Source organism: Podarcis tiliguerta, assembly GCF_965153285.1.
Source record: "Podarcis tiliguerta genome assembly, chromosome: Z".
Taxonomy (NCBI): Eukaryota; Metazoa; Chordata; class Lepidosauria; order Squamata; family Lacertidae; genus Podarcis; species Podarcis tiliguerta.
Genome location: NC_139553.1, coordinates 4,662,838 through 4,681,002, shown reverse-complemented (window position 1 = coordinate 4,681,002; position 18,165 = coordinate 4,662,838). Strand labels below are relative to the sequence as shown.

At 44.6% G+C, this 18,165-nt stretch overlaps 1 protein-coding gene across 1 annotated transcript in view; it reads right to left on the bottom strand.

Moving 5' to 3' along the window:
- COL27A1 (collagen type XXVII alpha 1 chain) overlaps window positions 1-18,165 on the bottom strand; it is a 242,848-nt gene that overhangs the window by 34,127 nt on the left and 190,556 nt on the right. The window contains exons 38-43 of the mRNA XM_083424399.1: window positions 13,670-13,723; window positions 12,809-12,916; window positions 9,033-9,086; window positions 8,332-8,385; window positions 2,130-2,186; window positions 1,129-1,182 (exon numbers count right to left, since the gene is read on the bottom strand). Coding sequence (XP_083280525.1) covers window positions 1,129-1,182; window positions 2,130-2,186; window positions 8,332-8,385; window positions 9,033-9,086; window positions 12,809-12,916; window positions 13,670-13,723 — 381 coding nt within the window. The remainder of the gene's footprint in view (window positions 1-1,128; window positions 1,183-2,129; window positions 2,187-8,331; window positions 8,386-9,032; window positions 9,087-12,808; window positions 12,917-13,669; window positions 13,724-18,165) is intronic.

The following is an 18,165-nucleotide window of genomic DNA, read 5'->3' as shown; positions in this document are numbered from 1 at the left end:
TAGCTGGAGCAGTTGTGGAGTAGCAACACTGTGCTAGATGGACCAGTGGTCTGACTTGGTATAATGACGTTTCCTATGCTCCTCTGTTCCCTGGCCACTGGCCACGTTGGCTGTGACTGATGAGAACTTGGATTTTAAAATAACTGGGGGAGAGGGGGAAGGCTGGGACAATGTCCAACTGTGGTAAAGGATACTCTGTTTCAAATCTCTGTCTCAGCCATGGAGCCTACTAAGCTGACCTTAGGCCATTCACAATTTTCTTGTAAGGATAAAAAAAGCAAGGGCCAGGACTTGTGTTGAAGGTTTCTTTGAGCTTTCTTCAGGGAGGTGCCTGATTTAAATGCAATAAAAATGTAATGCATTTTTAAACGGTGGTTCTTGTCTTGTGAAATGCCTTTGTTACAGAGGCTTGCCTAGCCTACATTGTAGTTCTGGCACCAGCTGGAGGTATTTTAGCTTCCCAACGTTTAAAATTCTTAGGACTTTTAAAATTTTATTTATGCAAAGCAGAAATGGAAGATAGCAATAAAACAAACAATAGCAGAACAATAAGCAAGCTGCAGGCAACTGAGTGATTTAAACAATTAAAAGTCAAGTATTAAGATGGTTATATAGGAGTTTAAAAAATAATAAAGAAATAAATCCAGTTATAACTGTAGCAGCAGTGGAATGTCATCAACATGGCATCCTCCAGATGTTGTGGACTCCAGACTCCCATCCCCCTTGACTGTTGGCCCCACCGGCTGGGCTGATGAGAGTTGTAGTCCAAATCATTTGGAGAGCACTACATTGGCTCTTCCAGGTTTAAATCGACTTACTAACTTTATATATTCATTTTAAAAACTTTTTATAGTTATGAATATAAAATTTAATACCTGAGGATGAACATTTTGTTTAGGTTGTTTCCCTTGTTGCCTACAACAACTTGTGTCTACCTGGGTCCCCAAGATCAATCTAAACCTGCACATCCCTAAAGTTCTGGGGTCAAGTCTGTCAATCACATCACACACACACTGCAATATAAAAGGCAGGATATCCCCTAGCTCAGTGTCATGGAATTTTACAAAGAGGAGATAGCTTTTCCTAAGATGGTTAATTTCCTAACCAGGCATTTGGAGAAGGACTCACAGGATAACCAGGATCTCCAGGCTTCCCACGATCTCCTCTATCACCAACTGGGCCCTAGGAAATGAAATGCAAGAGAGGTGTTAAATGCAACCCCAGTCCTCCAAGTGCCTGCTTCATCTCCCACCTATGGCAGAAGACAGCTTACAGCTGTCACCAGGAAGATGCAGGATCTTCTTGTTGATGGCCTCTGGTTATAGGAATCTGTGGTGTGGGAAGGCCCATCAGTCTAACCCAGGCATAGGAAAACTCAGCCCTCCAGATGTTTTGGGACTACAACTCCCATCATCCCTAGCTAACAGGACCAGTGGTCAGGGATGATGGGAGTTGTAGTCCCAAAACATATGGAGGGCCGAGTTTGCCTATGCCTGGCCTAACCCTTATCTCCTTCCCAAGGCAAGTTAAAAGGCCTTTGTGCTACTGCTCTGATTTGTTTGTAGCAGGTACCCACATAGGGGCAGCAATGCAAGCTGGCAGTTTCAGCACCATGGAAAGCTCCAAGTGAGCCACTTGCTCTGACAAAGGCTGGAGGTAAATAAACCCTAATTAAGAGTCCCTCTAGTCACACTTCCTAAGCTTCATCACCCTCACCTGAAGAATGTGAATACTTAAGACAGGGATTGCCAATGTGGGGATCACATCTAAAAGTCCCCCACTCACCACCTGCTTCTTCATGAGGTGGTGAGAGTAGTTAGCTCAGTTGGTAGAGCCTGAGTCTCTTAATCCCAGGGTTGTGGGTTTAAGCCCCATGTGGGGCAAAAGATTCCTGCACTGCAGGGGGCTGGACTAGATGGCCATCGTGGTCCCTTCCAACTCTAGAATTCTATGAATCTATGTGTCAAACTGAGACATGTGTGACCCCCAGTGCAGAATGTATGGCATCACAGCCCTCTTATCACCTCAGTTTGTTGGATGTGTAGACCCCGCTTAAGTCATAGGGTTTAGCTTGACTTTGAGGGGTGTCTCATATTATAGATTAGCACTGGGCAGTCCAGATTCCTTACCCTGTCTCCAGGCGGTCCAGGAGGCCCCTCCACTTTCCCATCATCACCTTGTTCACCCTGCAAGCAATAAGCACTACTGTTAAAACAGACCATGGTTTACAGTGCAAGTAGAAGTTGAGAGTTTGGGGACTGGAAAGGACTCTGGAGATCATCTAGTTCAACACACTCGTGTACACACACAACACACACGAGCGAGAGAGAGAGAGAGAGAGAGAGAGAGAGAGAGAGAGAGAGAGAATAGGAATCTTGCAACTGCAACATCCCTGGGAGACAGTCATCCAGCCTTTGCTTAAATACACCCAGTCAGGGAGAGACTACCACTTCTCGAGACAGGCAGTTCCACTGTTGAACAGCTTAAAGGTAAAGGGTAAAGGGACCCCTGACCATTAGGTCCAGTCGTGGCCGACTCTGGGGTTGCGGAGCTCATCTCGCTTTATTGGCCGAGGGAGCCGGCATACAGCTTCCAGGTCATGTGGCCAGCATGACTAAGCCGCTTCTGGCAAACCAGAGCAGCGCACGGAAACGCCGTTTACCTTCCCGCTGGAGCGGTACCTATTTATCTACTTGCACTTTGACGTGCTCTCGAACTGCTAGGTTGGCAAGAGCAGGGACCGAACAACGGGAGCTCATCCCGTTGAAGGGATTCGAACCGCCGACCTTCTGATTGGCAAGTCCTAGGCTCTGTGGTTTAACCCACAGCACCACCTGCGTCCCTGTTGAACAGCTTAGGAAGTTCTAATTTTGGTAAGAACAAATAGTAACCAGTTATTATTAAATATCTGTATTCCTCTCTTCTACCAACAATTACAAGCAGTGTCTTACAAAAAAAGGGGACACCCCAATAATATATTAAATATTAAAAACCACAATATTATGGCCACTAAAAGCAGCAGCTGAATTGCAAACAGCAGTGGCACGAGAATTGCAAGCTAGCGGATCAGCAAAAGTCTGTTCGAATAAAAATGTTCTGTGTGGAAGACAACAGGAGGGCGCAAGATGAATCTTAGCAAGTGCGGTGGCATTCCAAACCCTCGGCACCACTACCAAGAAGTCGCCGTCTTAAATACTTGCTCACGCCTTATGATAGCAGAGAGACTGCTTCTGACATAGTTCTAAAAGGGAACCATCCCACTCTAGCTTAGATACATACCAAAATAAAACCAAAGCAGGATTTTAAAGCTGCATAGTGAGAAGCAAACAACTCCCATTATGCCTGATCGCTAGCCATGCTAGCTTGGGTTAATGGAAGCTGAGAGTCCAAAAGCAAAACTGAAGTACAACTCCTCTCAACCCTGGCCACTGGCAATGCTGGCTGAGACTATTGGGAGTTGGAGTCAAGAGGGCCAGTGCTTCCCTGCTCTTGCGCCTGTCAGTCTGAGGACCTTTGGTGTCAGGTTGGCAAGCAGGGTCTCTGAGCCCACTCTCAGCCACAAAAGTTGTAAGTGCTGAATGGAATGTTTTGCATGCATATACGGGTGGGGTTTTAAATTGCTATTAAAAGGTGGGCAGCCCCCTTGATGTGTGGTAAGGTAAAGGTAAAGGGACCCCTGACCATTAGGTCCAGTCGTGGCCGACTCTGGGGTTGTGGCACTCATCTCGCTTTATTGGCCGAGGGAGCCGGCGTACAGCTTCCAGGTCATGTGGCCAGCATGACTAAGCCACTTTTGGAGAACCAGAGCAGCGCACGGAAACGCCGTTTACCTTCCCACCGGAGCGGTACCTATTTATCTACTTGCACTTTGACATGCTTCCGAACTGCTAGGTTGGCAGGAGCAGGGACTGAGCAACGGGAGCTCACCCCGTCGCGGGGATTCGAACCGCCAACCTTCTGATTGGCAAGCTCTAGGCTCAGTAGGGAGGGACAAAACTGAAGATTACATTGGCATTTTAAAAAAAAAACATTGCAATCTTTACATGCACACGTAATGGGACAAGGGGGGGGGGAGAGGGCAGAAGCATACCCTCCAACATTTCTCCGGTGAAAACAAGGCTGTCTCATTCCATTATGATAATCTTACTATTTATATCCCGTATATTTTACTGGATTGCCCCAGCCACTTTGGATAGCTTCCAAAACATATAAAAACATAATAAAAAATTAAACATTAGAAAAAAAATCTCTATAGAAGATGGCCTTAAGACAGCTGGGGGGTGTCATATAACTCCATATCCTCCAACATTTCTCCAATGAAAATAGGGACATCCTAAGGATAAGTGGGATATTCCAGGATCAAATCAGAAACTGGTACGGCTTCTCTAAATCAGGGATGTCCCTGGAAAATATGGACACTTGGAGGGTCTGCAGGAGGGACAGAACTGGCATCACTGCATAGAGAAACAAGAGAAACTGCATACCCTCACCTGTTTTGAGTTACAGTGGTACCTCGGTTTAAGAACAGCCCTGTTTACGAACTACTCGGTATACGAACTCCGCAAAACCGGAAGTAGTGTTCTGGTTAGCGAACTTTACCTTGGTTTACGAATGGAAGCCAAATGGTAGAAGGACACCGGCGGTGGGAGGCCTCATTAGGGAAAACGCACCTCGGTTTAAGAATGATTTTGGTTTCAGAATGGACCTCTGGAACGGATTAAGTTTGTAAACCAAGGTAAAAAGGTAAAGGTAAAGGTACCCCTGCCCGTATGGGCCAGTCTTGACAGACTCTAGGGTTGTGCGCTCATCTCACTCTAGAGGCCGGGAGCCAGCGCTGTCCGCAGACACTTCCGGGTCACGTGGCCAGCGTGACAAGCTGCATCTGGCGAGCCAGCGCAACACTCGGAACGCCGTTTACCTTCCCGCTAGTAAGCGGTCCCTATTTATCTACTTGCACCCGAAGGTGCTTTCGAACTGCTAGGTTGGCAGGCACTAGGACCGAATGACAGGAGCGCACCCCGCCGCGGGGATTCAAACCGCCGACCTTTCGATCGGCAAGTCCTAGGCGCTGAGGCTTTAACCCACAGCGCCACCCACGTCCCTCCCGTAAAATCAAGGTACCACTGTACATATGTTTGCAAACAACGACAATAGACTCCAGTCACATAACTGAGGGAGGCAGTAGAAGTCTTTCTCTCCCCCGCCCCCGTGTGTGTGTGTGTGTGTTACGGGGGAAGGGGAGGGAGAGGAGGGAGGAATCTATTTGCCTTAATTCATGGTCGGGTTTTATTTGGGTGTCTCATGGTTGAGCCTCCCAGCTCCCAACAGCCTTTGTGCTAGATTCCTATTTGGCTAAAGCAAAATTTAAGAATAAAAAAGTTAAAGGAGTAAAACACAAACAAACAAACAAACAACCCCCCGCCCCTGAAAATAGAAGTGTGGCTACAAATGGAAAATGCAGGACCAAAGGGAGGCCTCCCTCACTCTTGGCTGCCTTCCCGGGGTGGGAAGTATCTGTTTGTAATTTAAAAGAATCTTCCAGCTGGAAAACCCCTAGCTCTCTGAGGCCACTTTGAGAATTTGTAAATGTACTATACTCAATGGAGAAGGATAATTGACTGCGATGCTCCATGGAAGTCCATGCCAACATTGTTAAGTTCATTTGGTCAATAATTGCTTTTGGGGACACCAGTTCTGCTGCACCATTAAAGATTCTACTCCCTTGGCAATATTAACTCACTAAATGTCCCACCCACCCCCAACAGACCCAGCCTTCCATTTGTTCTGATCAGTGTTCGAAACTCCTATCATTCTAGGTGCATTTTGTGACAGAGGATTTCATGAGTGCAAGCAGTTTGTGAGCTCTGCGTGAAGTAGTGTGACTAAGATTTCAGATTAAAACTGCAGAGTGGAATGAAAGGAATACTTTTTTCTGCCTCCCCACTTCCAGCTACTCTCACTTAGTGAGAAGAGACCCTCTTAAAAACATTAGGGGCGCGCCGGGTGGCAGACTGCTATCCGCAGCCTAGGGAGCCCTGCGGGAACTCCCGCAGGGCTCCCGAGGCTGGGGATATCTGCCCGGCGCAAGGGGCGCTCTGCTTCAGGGCGCCCCGTGCGCCAGGCCTAGGGAGCCCTGCGGGAACTCCCGCGGGCTCCCCAGGCTTGCTGATAGCTTCCTGAAGCCTGGAGAGCGAGAGGGGTCAGTGCGCACCGACCCCTCTCGCTCTCCAAGTTTCAGAGAAAGCCTGTATTAGCCCCATAGGACGCACACAGATTTCCCCTTCATTTTTGGAGGGGGAAAATTGCGTCCTATAGGGCGAAAAATACGGTAATTCAATATAAGGCTATTCAGGAGATGTACACCATATATTTAGTGAATCTTGAAGGAGGTTTGAAAAAGGCCCCTCATTTACTTCTGACGAGGTTCTGAAATTAAATCTATTCCCTCTCTTTCCCTTCCTGGGAAGTGTTGCAAGATATTACTATAAATACCAACAACTCAGGTGACCAGTTCTGTCTGGAGCAAAAAGACAAACCAAAAAGCAGTTGGTATTGTCCACTCCCTGCCCCCTGACGCCTCCCCCAGTCCTGAATGGCAAGTCATTAAAAAACCCGAGTCACTAGCTTGAACTGGTTATCATTAAGCGGACTAAACAAAAGCCTTTGGCCTGGTTGCTGGGGAGGAGGAAAAAAAGAGGGAGCAGTGGAATAATGGCTGAGTCATGACAGCTGCAGGTGGGGGTGGTTAGTTGGCAGGGCGACATTTCTGAAGAACAACATGTCATCCTCAGAAGAAACATGGAACACAGGCTAGTAGAAAACAGACCCTTTGTGCAAAATTTATGCAGCACCCAAAGACAAGCAACAGACAAGGCCTTCTGCAGAACAAGCCCCTCACTCCCTTTACAACCAGTAAAGTGCAAACATCCAGACTTCAACCACAATGCTAAAATCATGAGATGTTTCCATAAGAAAGGATGTTTCAAAGATGGCGAAAATTATAGATGGCAAATCTTAGCAGCTGCAGAACCAAGGCATCCCATTAGGCCTAGGCCTATCCATTTGGCTGGGGGGGGGGCATGTCAGCCATGTCACACCCACCTGCCTTATAGTGAGATGCAGGTGCAGCTGAGCCAAAAGGCACCACTGGGCAGCTAATTGATGCGTGCTGCCTGTAACACCCTGTGCAGGTGCTCTGTTCAGGGGGCTTTGCAAGTGCCATCGTTACTGGTAAAGAGTTGTGCTTTACAGGCCCTGTCAGTCAGCTGTTTGGCAGGGCCTGCAAACCCCCTTTCAGCCCAGCCCAATTTTTATTCTGTCAATAATAAATATTAGGAGGAAGGCAGGCAGAATATCATCTGTACATGTACTGTACACCCCCCCATCCAAATTAGTACAGTGGTACCTCGGGTTAAGTACTTAACTCGTTCCAGAGGTCCGTTCTTAACCTGAAACTGTTCTTAACCTGAAGACCACTTCAGCTAATGGGGCCTCCCGCTGCCGCAGCGCCTCCAAAGCACGATTTCTGTTCTCATCCTGAAGCAAAGTTCTTAACCTGAAGCACTATTTCTGGGTTAGCGGAGTGTGTAACCTGAAGCGTATGTAACCCGAGGTACCACTGTATTACAAACTCGCCCTTGGAAGATAGGTGAGCTAAGCATCACAACCACAGTCTGAACTAATAATGTATGGATTGCACACAGATGGCAGTGCCTTAAAAAAATAAAAAATAACAACTTGAGATGTTTAACAGATGATCAAGGATTGAGCTATATGCAGCCTTGCTGAGTAGGATAATAGCAGATTGCATTTCACATCTTGGAATGAATGTCCCGAGTGGTGAATTAGTAAACTGCAGGTCGTAATCACAAACAGTGTGCAGAATTTTGGACTTAATGAAAACCCAATGCAGTTCATGTCCTCATCATATAAAGGAACCTTTTTGGATTTTGTGTGAAATAAAAGGTTCTGCTCCCATTTAGGAGAGCTAGTGATGTCTCTCTGGAAATTCCTTCTAGTCCTGCTAATGGATTAATTTCTGCAAATCTCTCAGATCTTCGTGATTTTGCTAATTTTATTCCCATGAAGAGCTTGTGACATCTTAAATAGGGGTGTGCCTTTCCCCAGTGTTACTTTCTGAAACTGACCCTGCTGGTAGAAACAGAACCAAGCAGCACGGTGCCTCCAGCCCCTATTCCACAGAGGTGGTCCAGGAGAATATCATGGTCAAATAAGAGCACCAGGGTCATCCTCTCTCTGTCCCTCTCCTAATAAATATATCAAGGCAACCAACGCTGATTTGGTCAAAAAACCATACCTAAAACCATTTACCTTTTCACCTTTGGGTCCAGGTGGCCCGATTGGGCCTGGTGCTCCTGTGTGCCCCTGCAAGAGAATGAAAGTGCATGTCTAGATCAGGCAGTGACCTTCCCTCTCCTCTAGCCTCCCTGCAGATACCTGGAAGGGGGGGGGGCTGGGGGGGTCTGGTGACAGAGAAACTGGGCACCTGCTCACACCCACCAAGAAAGAGAAAGGTAGGAAGCCCAACGTTAAGAGAGGCTAATCTGGCACCCCACCATTGCATGGCTTTTGGTGCCAGGCGAAAACTTTCCTCTTTACCCAGGCCTTTGGCCATTAAATAATCTATGGCCTGTTAAATGGGGGGGGGGGGGATGCTATTATGATTATGTTATCATTATGCTATGTATTATTATTATTATGCATAAATTATCTTCCTAATGTTGTACACAGTCACGGGATCTTTGGATTAAAGGTGGTATATGAATCAAATAAATGAAAATAAATGAATACATTTTAAACTGTTTTTAATGTTGTGTTCTACATGGCTGTGACCCACCCTGAGACCTTATGGTGCAGGTGCAGGAAATAAAACAAGGCCTGATAATGACAGCAGCAATAACGATTATCTTGAAAACAACCCCTGGCTGCAGAAATAATTCACGTCGTGAAATTTCACACTCTGGAGGATGGCTGGGAAAAGGACACACAGAAAGTCCAGAGTAATGGCTTACCTGATAGCCCTTTAAGCCAGGATGCCCTGGAGCCCCCATCCGACCTGGAGAACCCTGTGGGAACAAGGAAAGGTAACCTCTGCTCCTGTCCTGATTGTCCTGCTGGCCTAGTCACTCGTCTGGTGTTTCCAATGGGCAAAACCTTTCCTCTACACCTGGGCACCTGTCCCTGGTTTCCTCTTATTCTCTCTTTACATTCTTTTGTTGGGCCACTCCATCAGTCTCTGTGGCTTTCAGTACTTGCTTTGTGATGAGGACTCACCCACCCTCCCAATCTCCAGTTCTATCCATTTGCCTCAAATCTTTCCCTTTCAAATATCTCCAAGTAACTTGTGAGAGAGAATGTATGGATCGGCTTTGGACTTCAACTCCCATCAACCCTAGCCCCAACATGGCAAATGGTCAGGGATAATGAGATTTGTGATCTAGGAACATCTTGACGTAGGCACCATATATAGAGAGAAAGAGAGCACTTAATCAAAAGTAAATACATTTCTAAGTCATTTAGGTAAAATGGCATTAAATATTAAATATATTTAAACAGTAAAAAACACCCATACGGAAATTAAAAATAGCAAAAAAACCCAGTATAAAATAGAAGACAATAAAATTACCAGAATATAGCTAAAAGCAACAGTTTAAAAATAAAATAAAATACACAAACGCAAATGCAAAATTACACACACATGCAGAAGTATATACAGTGGTACATTGGTTTTCAAATGTAATCTGTTCTGGAAGACCATTTGAGTTCCGAAACATTCAAAAACCAAAAATTCAAAACGGAAGCCTCAGTACAGAAAACTCAACACGGAAGCTGCGTGGCACATTCGACTTCCAAGGTTTGTTCGAAAACTGAAGCATTTACTTCCGGGTTTACGGCGTTCGAAAACCGAGGTACCACTGTACACAAGTGCTCACACAGTGGCATAAGTTACAATAAAAAGATTTATGTAGCTGCAGTAGAAAACTAAAATCTGCTAAAAGCAGCAAACAGAATCACCAGCAAAGGCAGCACAAAATGCAGTATATGAAAAAAATACCATTAGAGACTTTAAAGCATTCTTATTTTTGAACCTCATCATCTTAAACAGCATGGCCTGGATTCAGTGTTCTCTGACTGCCAGTGCAAGCGTTGTAGCACCAGAGTAAGGGTGAGAATAATGGTTGTGCAATACGAAATTCAGTTCTACCAGCAGGAACCACTGAGGCTACAGTGACCCGTTGTGCAACCAGCCATGAGAACCATACTGCCTTTCTGCACCTTCTCTTGCACAAGGGTGTACTAGTTACTGTAATGCAACACATGTGGCGCTGCCTCTGAAGACAGTTTGGAAACTTCAGCTGGTGCAGAATTCAGCGGCCAGGCTGCTCACCGGAGGGAAACGGTTTGAGTATGTTAATGCCAATCCTGATCCGACATAGCTGGTTGACTGATCAAACCCCAAGAGTACTCATTAATGGTTCCTTGTCATCCTAGAAATAAGTGGCAAGTGGGGTGCTGCAGGATTCTGCCTTGGGCCCATTGTTATTCAGGGACTTTTTAAACAACTTGGATGAAGGAATTGAGGGGACACTCATCCAAATTGCACATGACACTAACAGATTGGAGAACTGGGCCCAAGCTAACAAAATGGATTTCAGTAGGGACAAATGTAAGGTTCTGCACTGAGGTAGGAAGAACCAGATGCACAAATATAATATGGGGGACACCTGGCTTACCAGCAGGACATGTGAAAAGGATCTAGGTGTCTTGGTGGACCACAAGCTTAACATGAGTCAACAGTGTGATGCAGCAGCAAAAAAAGCTAATGCTATTCCACACTGCATCAACAGAAGTATTGTGTCCAGATCAAGGGAAGTTATAAAGGTAAAGGTAAAGGTACCCCTGCCCGTACGGGCCAGTCTTGCCAGACTCTAGGGTTGTGCGCTCATCTCACTCTAGAGGCCGGGAGCCAGCGCTGTCCGCAGACACTTCCGGGTCACGTGGCCAGCGTGATAAGCTGCATCTGGCGAGCCAGCACAGCACACGGAACGCCGTTTACCTTCCTGCCAGTAAGCGGTCCCTATTTATCTACTTGCACCCGGGGGTGCTTTCGAACTGCTAGGTTGGCAGGCGCTGGGACCGAACAACGGGAGCGCACCCCACCGTGGGGATTCAAACCGCCAACCATGCAATCAGCAAGTCCTAGGCGCTGAGGTTTTACCCACAGCGCCACCCGCGTGGGAAGTTATAGTTCCACTCTATTCTGCCTTGGTCAGACCACTCCAGGAGTATTGTGTCCCATTCTGGGCACCACAATTTAAGAAGGAGGTTGACAAGTTGGTACGTGTGCAGAAGAGGGCAGCCAAGATGATCAAGGGCCTGGAAACTAAGTCTTATGAGGAGTGCTTGAAGGAGCTTGGAAGATGGAGAATGCTTGTTTTCTCCTGCTCTGCAAGGTAGGACTCAAGGCAATGGCTTCAAGTTACAAGAAAGGAGATTTTAACTAAACATCAGGAAAAACTTTCTGACAGTAAGAGCTGTTCGGCAGTGGAACAGACTCCCACAAGAGGTGGTGAGCTCTCCTTCCTTGGAGGTTTTTAAGTAGAGGTTGGATGGCTGTCTGCCATGGATGCTTTAGCTGAGATTCCTTCACTGCAGGGGTTGGACTACATGACCCTTGAGTCCCTTCCAGCTCTAAGATTCTATTATTCTATAACCAGGCCTTAGGCTGATAAAACAATATATGGCATTTTAAACTGTGGGGAGGGATTATTGTTTTGTTTGTTACTATGTTATGTAGATTTGTGTTTTTTATAATGTAAACAGCCCTGTGATCCTTGGATGCATGGCAGTATAGAAATAATAACAATAATAAATAAAAAACTAAGCACTATGTCATATTTCTCCCATTATGTCCCAGGCTGAAGTCCTACTTCCTTTTCTTAGTAACCCTCTGCCGCCATTGACAATGACACTAGGATAAAAACATGAAGCTGCCTTATCCCATGTAGCTCAGTTTGGGATTCACTGACTGGAATTTGTCAGAGTAGTCAACATGGTGCCATTTTTGGACTGCAAGTCCTGTCAGCCTCAGCTAGCATTGTCAAAAGTCATGGATAATGGTTGTAGTCCAGCGATATCTGGAGTCTACCACATTGCGACCTCTGCTCTAAGATTTTAAAATGGGGTCTTCTCAGCCCTACCTAAAGGGGGAGATTCTGAACCTGGAATCTTTCGCATACAATGCATGCGCTCTAGAAACTGATTCTAAACTTATTCCCTGACATATAGTCTGAAAGGTCCAAGAAAAAAGAGCTCAGGAGAAGGTTTGGGGCCCTGAATCATAGGTTAAAGTCAGGAAACCAATGGGAGAGCCAAGTGGGCCAACGGTGGAGGAAACAGCAGAAGATCTCAAGCCGAGCAGAAAAATAGCCTCTCTGCCTTTCCTCCTGGGATTTTACCCCTTTCCCTACTAACCCTAAAAAGAAGGCTGAAACCCTGAAACCCATGAATCTCAAAGTCTGATATCACCTCAAAACCTCACTCACCCAGCATTTTGTGCTATTTTGAGCCATTAAATCTAGAGTTTTGTGTATCATCATGGAAGCGATGCTTGCTGTACTTTCCTCTTCTGCACAGCTCTTAGAGGCCTTTGGCATCCGTCCACACGCATTCCCAACCTCCACAATGCTGCTTTCATCCTGTAAGCTTACACTCCCATTTTTGCCCCCCTGATGTGGTAGGGAAAACTGCCACAGGATTACATGTAATGAGCCAACACTGTTCTCACCATCGCTCCCAGGGTTCCTCTGGATCCTTTGGGACCTTGAGTCCCCCTCAAACCCATCTTCCCTGGTGGGCCAGTCTCTCCAAGTTGTCCCAGGTGACCTTTGCTGCCCTAAAGAAAGTGTAAGTGTCAATGACGGGAAACAAAAGACCTAATGATCATGGTCTGGGCTGTACCACTCTGAACCACAGAGGGGGCTCAAAAATCTGAGTTCTCTGCCAGACAAACAAAACACAGAATATTTCCACAAAACAAAAACAAAGAAAAGGGGGGGGGGAGCCTAGCATGTCAAGAAGGCTTGCCAAGATTTAACCCCATACTCGTTTTAGGAATATAGGAAAGTGAGTTATCCTAAATCATCTGGATTAGGAATGGACTCCAACTCCCAGCAGCAAGTCTCCCATTCTTGATCTAGGTCAATATGGTCTACACTTACTGGCAGCAGCTGTCCAGGGTCTGAGGCAGGAGACATTCTTAGCCCTACTTGACAATGACAGCGACTGAAACTGGGACCTTTCTGCATGCAGACCAGATGCTCCGCCACTGAGCTGCGCCTCTTTTCTATTTTGGGGGAGACGAGGTTTGCTGTCTCAGCGAGAACTATGCCAAAATGTAAGCAGGAATGGGAGATCAGAAACAACACAGGAATTGAGGAAGCTCTCATGCAGAGTCAGACTATTTGTCCATCCACCTCAGTATTATCCACACTGACTAGCAGGGGTTGTCTAGGGTTTCACGCAGGGAGATTTTCCTAGCCCTACCTGGAGATACTGGGGATTGAGCCTGGGACCTTCTGCTCTATCATTGAGCTATGGGCGTTTCATAGAGCATCAACGGGAGCAGGAAGAACAGAGGCAACCATACCTTTAGTCCGGTTTTCCCCTTCTCCCCTTGTTGGCCTGGTTTTCCTTCTGGTCCCTGAGGGGAGAAGGGAGAGAAAGAGAGACCATTATTCAACACCTTCCAAAGGAGATCAGAATATTAGCAGATAGACTTTTTCACACTGGCGCCCTTTCCACACAACTCCCTTCTATTCTTTCTAAGAAGACAAAAAACACCTGCTGCCAGATTATACCAAGTGTTCCCATAGTGACCAATCAGATGGCTGTGCCATGCACACAAACAGGACACGAGTGCAGCAGCAACTCTACCCGCTTGTGATTCCCGGAATGAGCTCTTCACACTTCTTTTGCTTTACACCTTTCTTGCAGGTTCCTTTTATGAAATCGCTAATTTATCTTAGGTGTGTCCAACCACGCTGCTGCTGTTCCTTCAAATGTGATTTCCCTATTTAACAACCTCATTTGGGTGGCTATTTGCATTTTCAAATGATTATGAAAGAGTTGGTTGGTTGCAAGATGCCTCAAAAGTCTGGAGGCAGAAAGGTGAGATATTTGGGGTTGAATCCAAGTAAGTCCCACACACAATGAACCCACTGAAATTCATGCACCTAAGTCAGTCATGCCCAACTGATTTCAATGAGTCTCCTGTTAGTAGCACTAGCCTTGGATGCAATGCTAATGTTTTCACCTACTGTATTACAGTTGTATCCAAGACTATACCATTCCCAGCCATTAGGCTCTTAGGCCGCACAAGGAGAGGTGAAATTCCTTTTTCGACACAAGGTGCAAGAGCCTCGTCCACTTTTGCATCTGGTCACCCTGCTGTGAAACTGCATATTTGTTCACTCATATATTTTTTGTAGAGACCAATGCCATCACTAAATCCAGTTTTTTTATGTTGTCTTCCCATAGTTTGCAAGTTTGTTTTTTTAAAAAAAATTATTGATACTGAAATTTGTACAGTAGATTAGAATAAATTATAAAGAAGAAAATAGAGACAGTGAAATGTGGGAGGAAGAAAAAAGCACTAATCATCACAACAGCACTAATGAAGTGTCATTAAAATGTGATTATAATTACAAAAATATACAATGTATACATACATAGATTGACTTATTGTATGCCTTGTGTATATATCGATTCATGAGTCACTATGGTTTTGATAAACACTTTCCAAATATCATTAAATCTGTCCATAGATAATCTTCATCTGAAGGTGATCTGCTCATAGGTTGCAAGAGTTGTTATGTTGTCTGTCCATTGATCAAAGGAAGCTTTGATCTTTCATTGTCTTTCCAATGTATCAATATTAATCTTTTAGTAGATGTAAGGTCCTGGAGAATCCATTTGTTAAGTCCCATGTACAGTGGTACCTTGGGTTAAGAACTTAATTTGTTCCAGAGGTCCGTTCTTAACCTGAAACTGTTATTAACCTGAGGTACCACTTTAGCTAATGGGGCCTCCCGCTGCTGCTGCGCCACCACTGCACAATTTCTGTTCTTATCCTGAAGCAAAGTTCTTAACCTGAGGTACTATTTCTGGGTTAGCGGAGTCTGTAACCTGAAGCGTATGTAACCTGAAGCGTGTTGTAACCCGAGGTACCACTGTATTAGGAATATTGTTTTAAGATGATGTTATCTTCTGAAATTTGTAACTCTTTCCCCACAACAGTTTTTATACATCTTAGTTTTTTTTTCAAAAAAAATTGTTAACATTGAGCACTGTATAAACATATGTTTCTGCAATGCATTGTCCTTATTGCATCTCCAACAGTAATAATAATAATAATAATAATAATAATAATAATAATAATAATAATAATTTATTATTTGTACCCCGCCCATCTGGCTGGGTTTCCCCAGCCACTCTGGGCGGCTTCCAACAAAGATGAAAAATACACTAAAATGTCACATATTAAAAACTACAACAGCATGTTGTTCTTGATAAACTATGTTTATGCAATTGTGATGGAGTCCAATACTTTTTTGTTGTATGAGTCGTAGTTTATAATCTAGCGACACACTGGAAATAGAGACTAGTATATTTTCTCATTAAATCTTTATTCCATTCATTTCTCAATGTGTGTACATCCAATTGATTAATAGACATTAAATATCTATAAAAAGTAACAGCTGGGGTTTTTTAGTCTCTAAGGATTCAATTAGATGTTCAAATATCTCCAGCATCTTAGATGTTGTAAAAGCTACTGGTCCAAATAAAGATGTTAGCATACATTGTAATTGTAGACATTGCCATTGTGACATTCCCGTTAAGTGATACCTTTTTTAAAAAGGTCATTCTCATCTATTAATTGATCTAAAGATAATATACCCACGCCCATCCAATTTTTCCATAATACCACCCGCCCCAATTTTTATAGCTGGATTTCCCCATAGGATCAGTTTATTGTGGGAAAAATTATCAAAATTTGTTTTTATTAGCCACCATATTCCATATTTTCCTGACTGATTTAATTGTTTTAGGAGGATTTTGAATTGTGATGTATCTTGATCTCAATGTTTTCCATTCAAGTTGTGGAGTTTTATATTCAAGGCATGCTCAAGTGGGGGAAATTATTGCCGGATGCATGTAGTCTGGAAAAATTGAGATTTTATTTTTCTCCCAGATTAATGATGTGGTCACTGACCATTCATGTGCTGTTTTTAAAATAATATCTCTTAACTCAATGTGAATAAATTTAATTATAACCAAATCTGAAGGATCTATAGTTTTTCCTTTGGCAATTTGGAATTCTGGGGGCATGATTTATTTCCAATGGAATATTTGCTCTCAGCTGTAGCAATTTTCTGAGGAAATCCTCCATGACCTCTACCAGATTGTCTTGGGTTGGAATATTGCCAATGCCATCTATATGCGGGTTGCATCTAAGAGATTAACTTTCCAGAATCTTGTAAAGTTAAGTACTTTTCACAGGACTCCACTTAACTGCATGTTGCTGTTAAATCTGAGATTTCGGTTTTGAAAGTGGTTATCTCACACTTAATATCTTTTTTAAAAAAATCTAAGGCTGTAATTTTAAGACCCACCTCAGTTTCTTTATCTTGCATCGGTTTGAGACACTTGGTCTGTGCCACAATTTCTACTAGGGTGCCCATGAGGTTCTCTAATCCCCTTTGCACCAGATTATAATTTATAATGGCTCTGTGAGTTTTTCTTCACTACCTCAAGCAGTGCTCACACTATCAGTGGCTACTAGCTACAATGGCTATGTACTCCCTCTAGTGCTGGAGGAAATATGCCTCTAAATACCAGGTGGTGGGAATCACAAGAGGAGACTGCCCTCCTGCAATCTGGTTCTGCTTACGGGCCTCTCAGAGACACCTGGTTGGCCACTGTGAGGACAGGATGTTGGACTACAGTGGTACCTCGGGTTACAGACGCTTCAAGGTTACAGACGCTTCAGGTTACAGACTCCGTTAACTCAGAAATAGTACCTCGGGTTAAGAACTTTCCTTCAGGATGAGAACAGAAAACGCACAGCGGCAGCAGGAGGCCCCATTAGCTAAAGTGGTATCTCAGGTTAAGAACAGTTTCAGGTTATGTACGGACCTCCAGAACGAATTAAGTTCTTAACCCAAGGTACCACTGTAGATGGGCCTTCAGGCAGACCCTGTAGGGCTCTTATTTTAATACTCTATATTAAGAAACAAAAGATGGTGATTGCAAACATATTTTTATTTGCTTGCTGATCTTGCACAATTAATTGCATATTGCAGAATCCAGCTTTTACAATACTTTGGAATATGCTGGGATACATAAATTCAGGATACACATCCCCAGCTAGGAAAAACCCCCAGACCGGAGCTGTCCTTGTAACCTTGTCTATATGACTTTGTGTTGCAGCTGGTTCACATAAACAAATATGACATAGGAGAGAGACACTCCAGCGCTCTGCCATTTCCTACTGTTCTGCAGGTTTTTATACGAGATCTTCCCATTAATAAACATTCACACAGAGAAACAGACTGAAATGATTCAGGAAATTAGTGGGATTATTAGAGGCAGCCACTTCAAGACATCAATGTTTCAGACTTATCAGAACCACATTTCATAGGCACTCTTCCCCCATCCTGACTAAGCAGTAGGATTTTTATGCAGGGGCTGGGGGAGAGAAGAGACAGTAGCTGAAGGCACGGAAGGGCCATTTGTGTCTGATGGTGAGGGATAAGGGAGAAAATTTATTCTGTTTGCGTTTAAAAGCAAACTGACCTAATTCGCACTTCCTAAAACAATATGGGAACCAAAACAGTGAACACCATTCAAAATTTGCCCTGATCACTGGGCAGCCCTCCAGCTTGCTGGAGAATCAGTCAATGTGGTCTAAGACTTTGTGTTTCAGTGAAGGGCCAGCTGAGCCTCTTTCTCTCTCTGTTTGCCCCCATTGCCTTATTTTCTGATGCCACATCCATTATAAAAATGTGCCTCCGTTATCAGAAGCTGGTGGCAGCTGTGTGAGGCTGCCCAGTGAAGTGAACGAACCACTGGAATGCCCTTGCC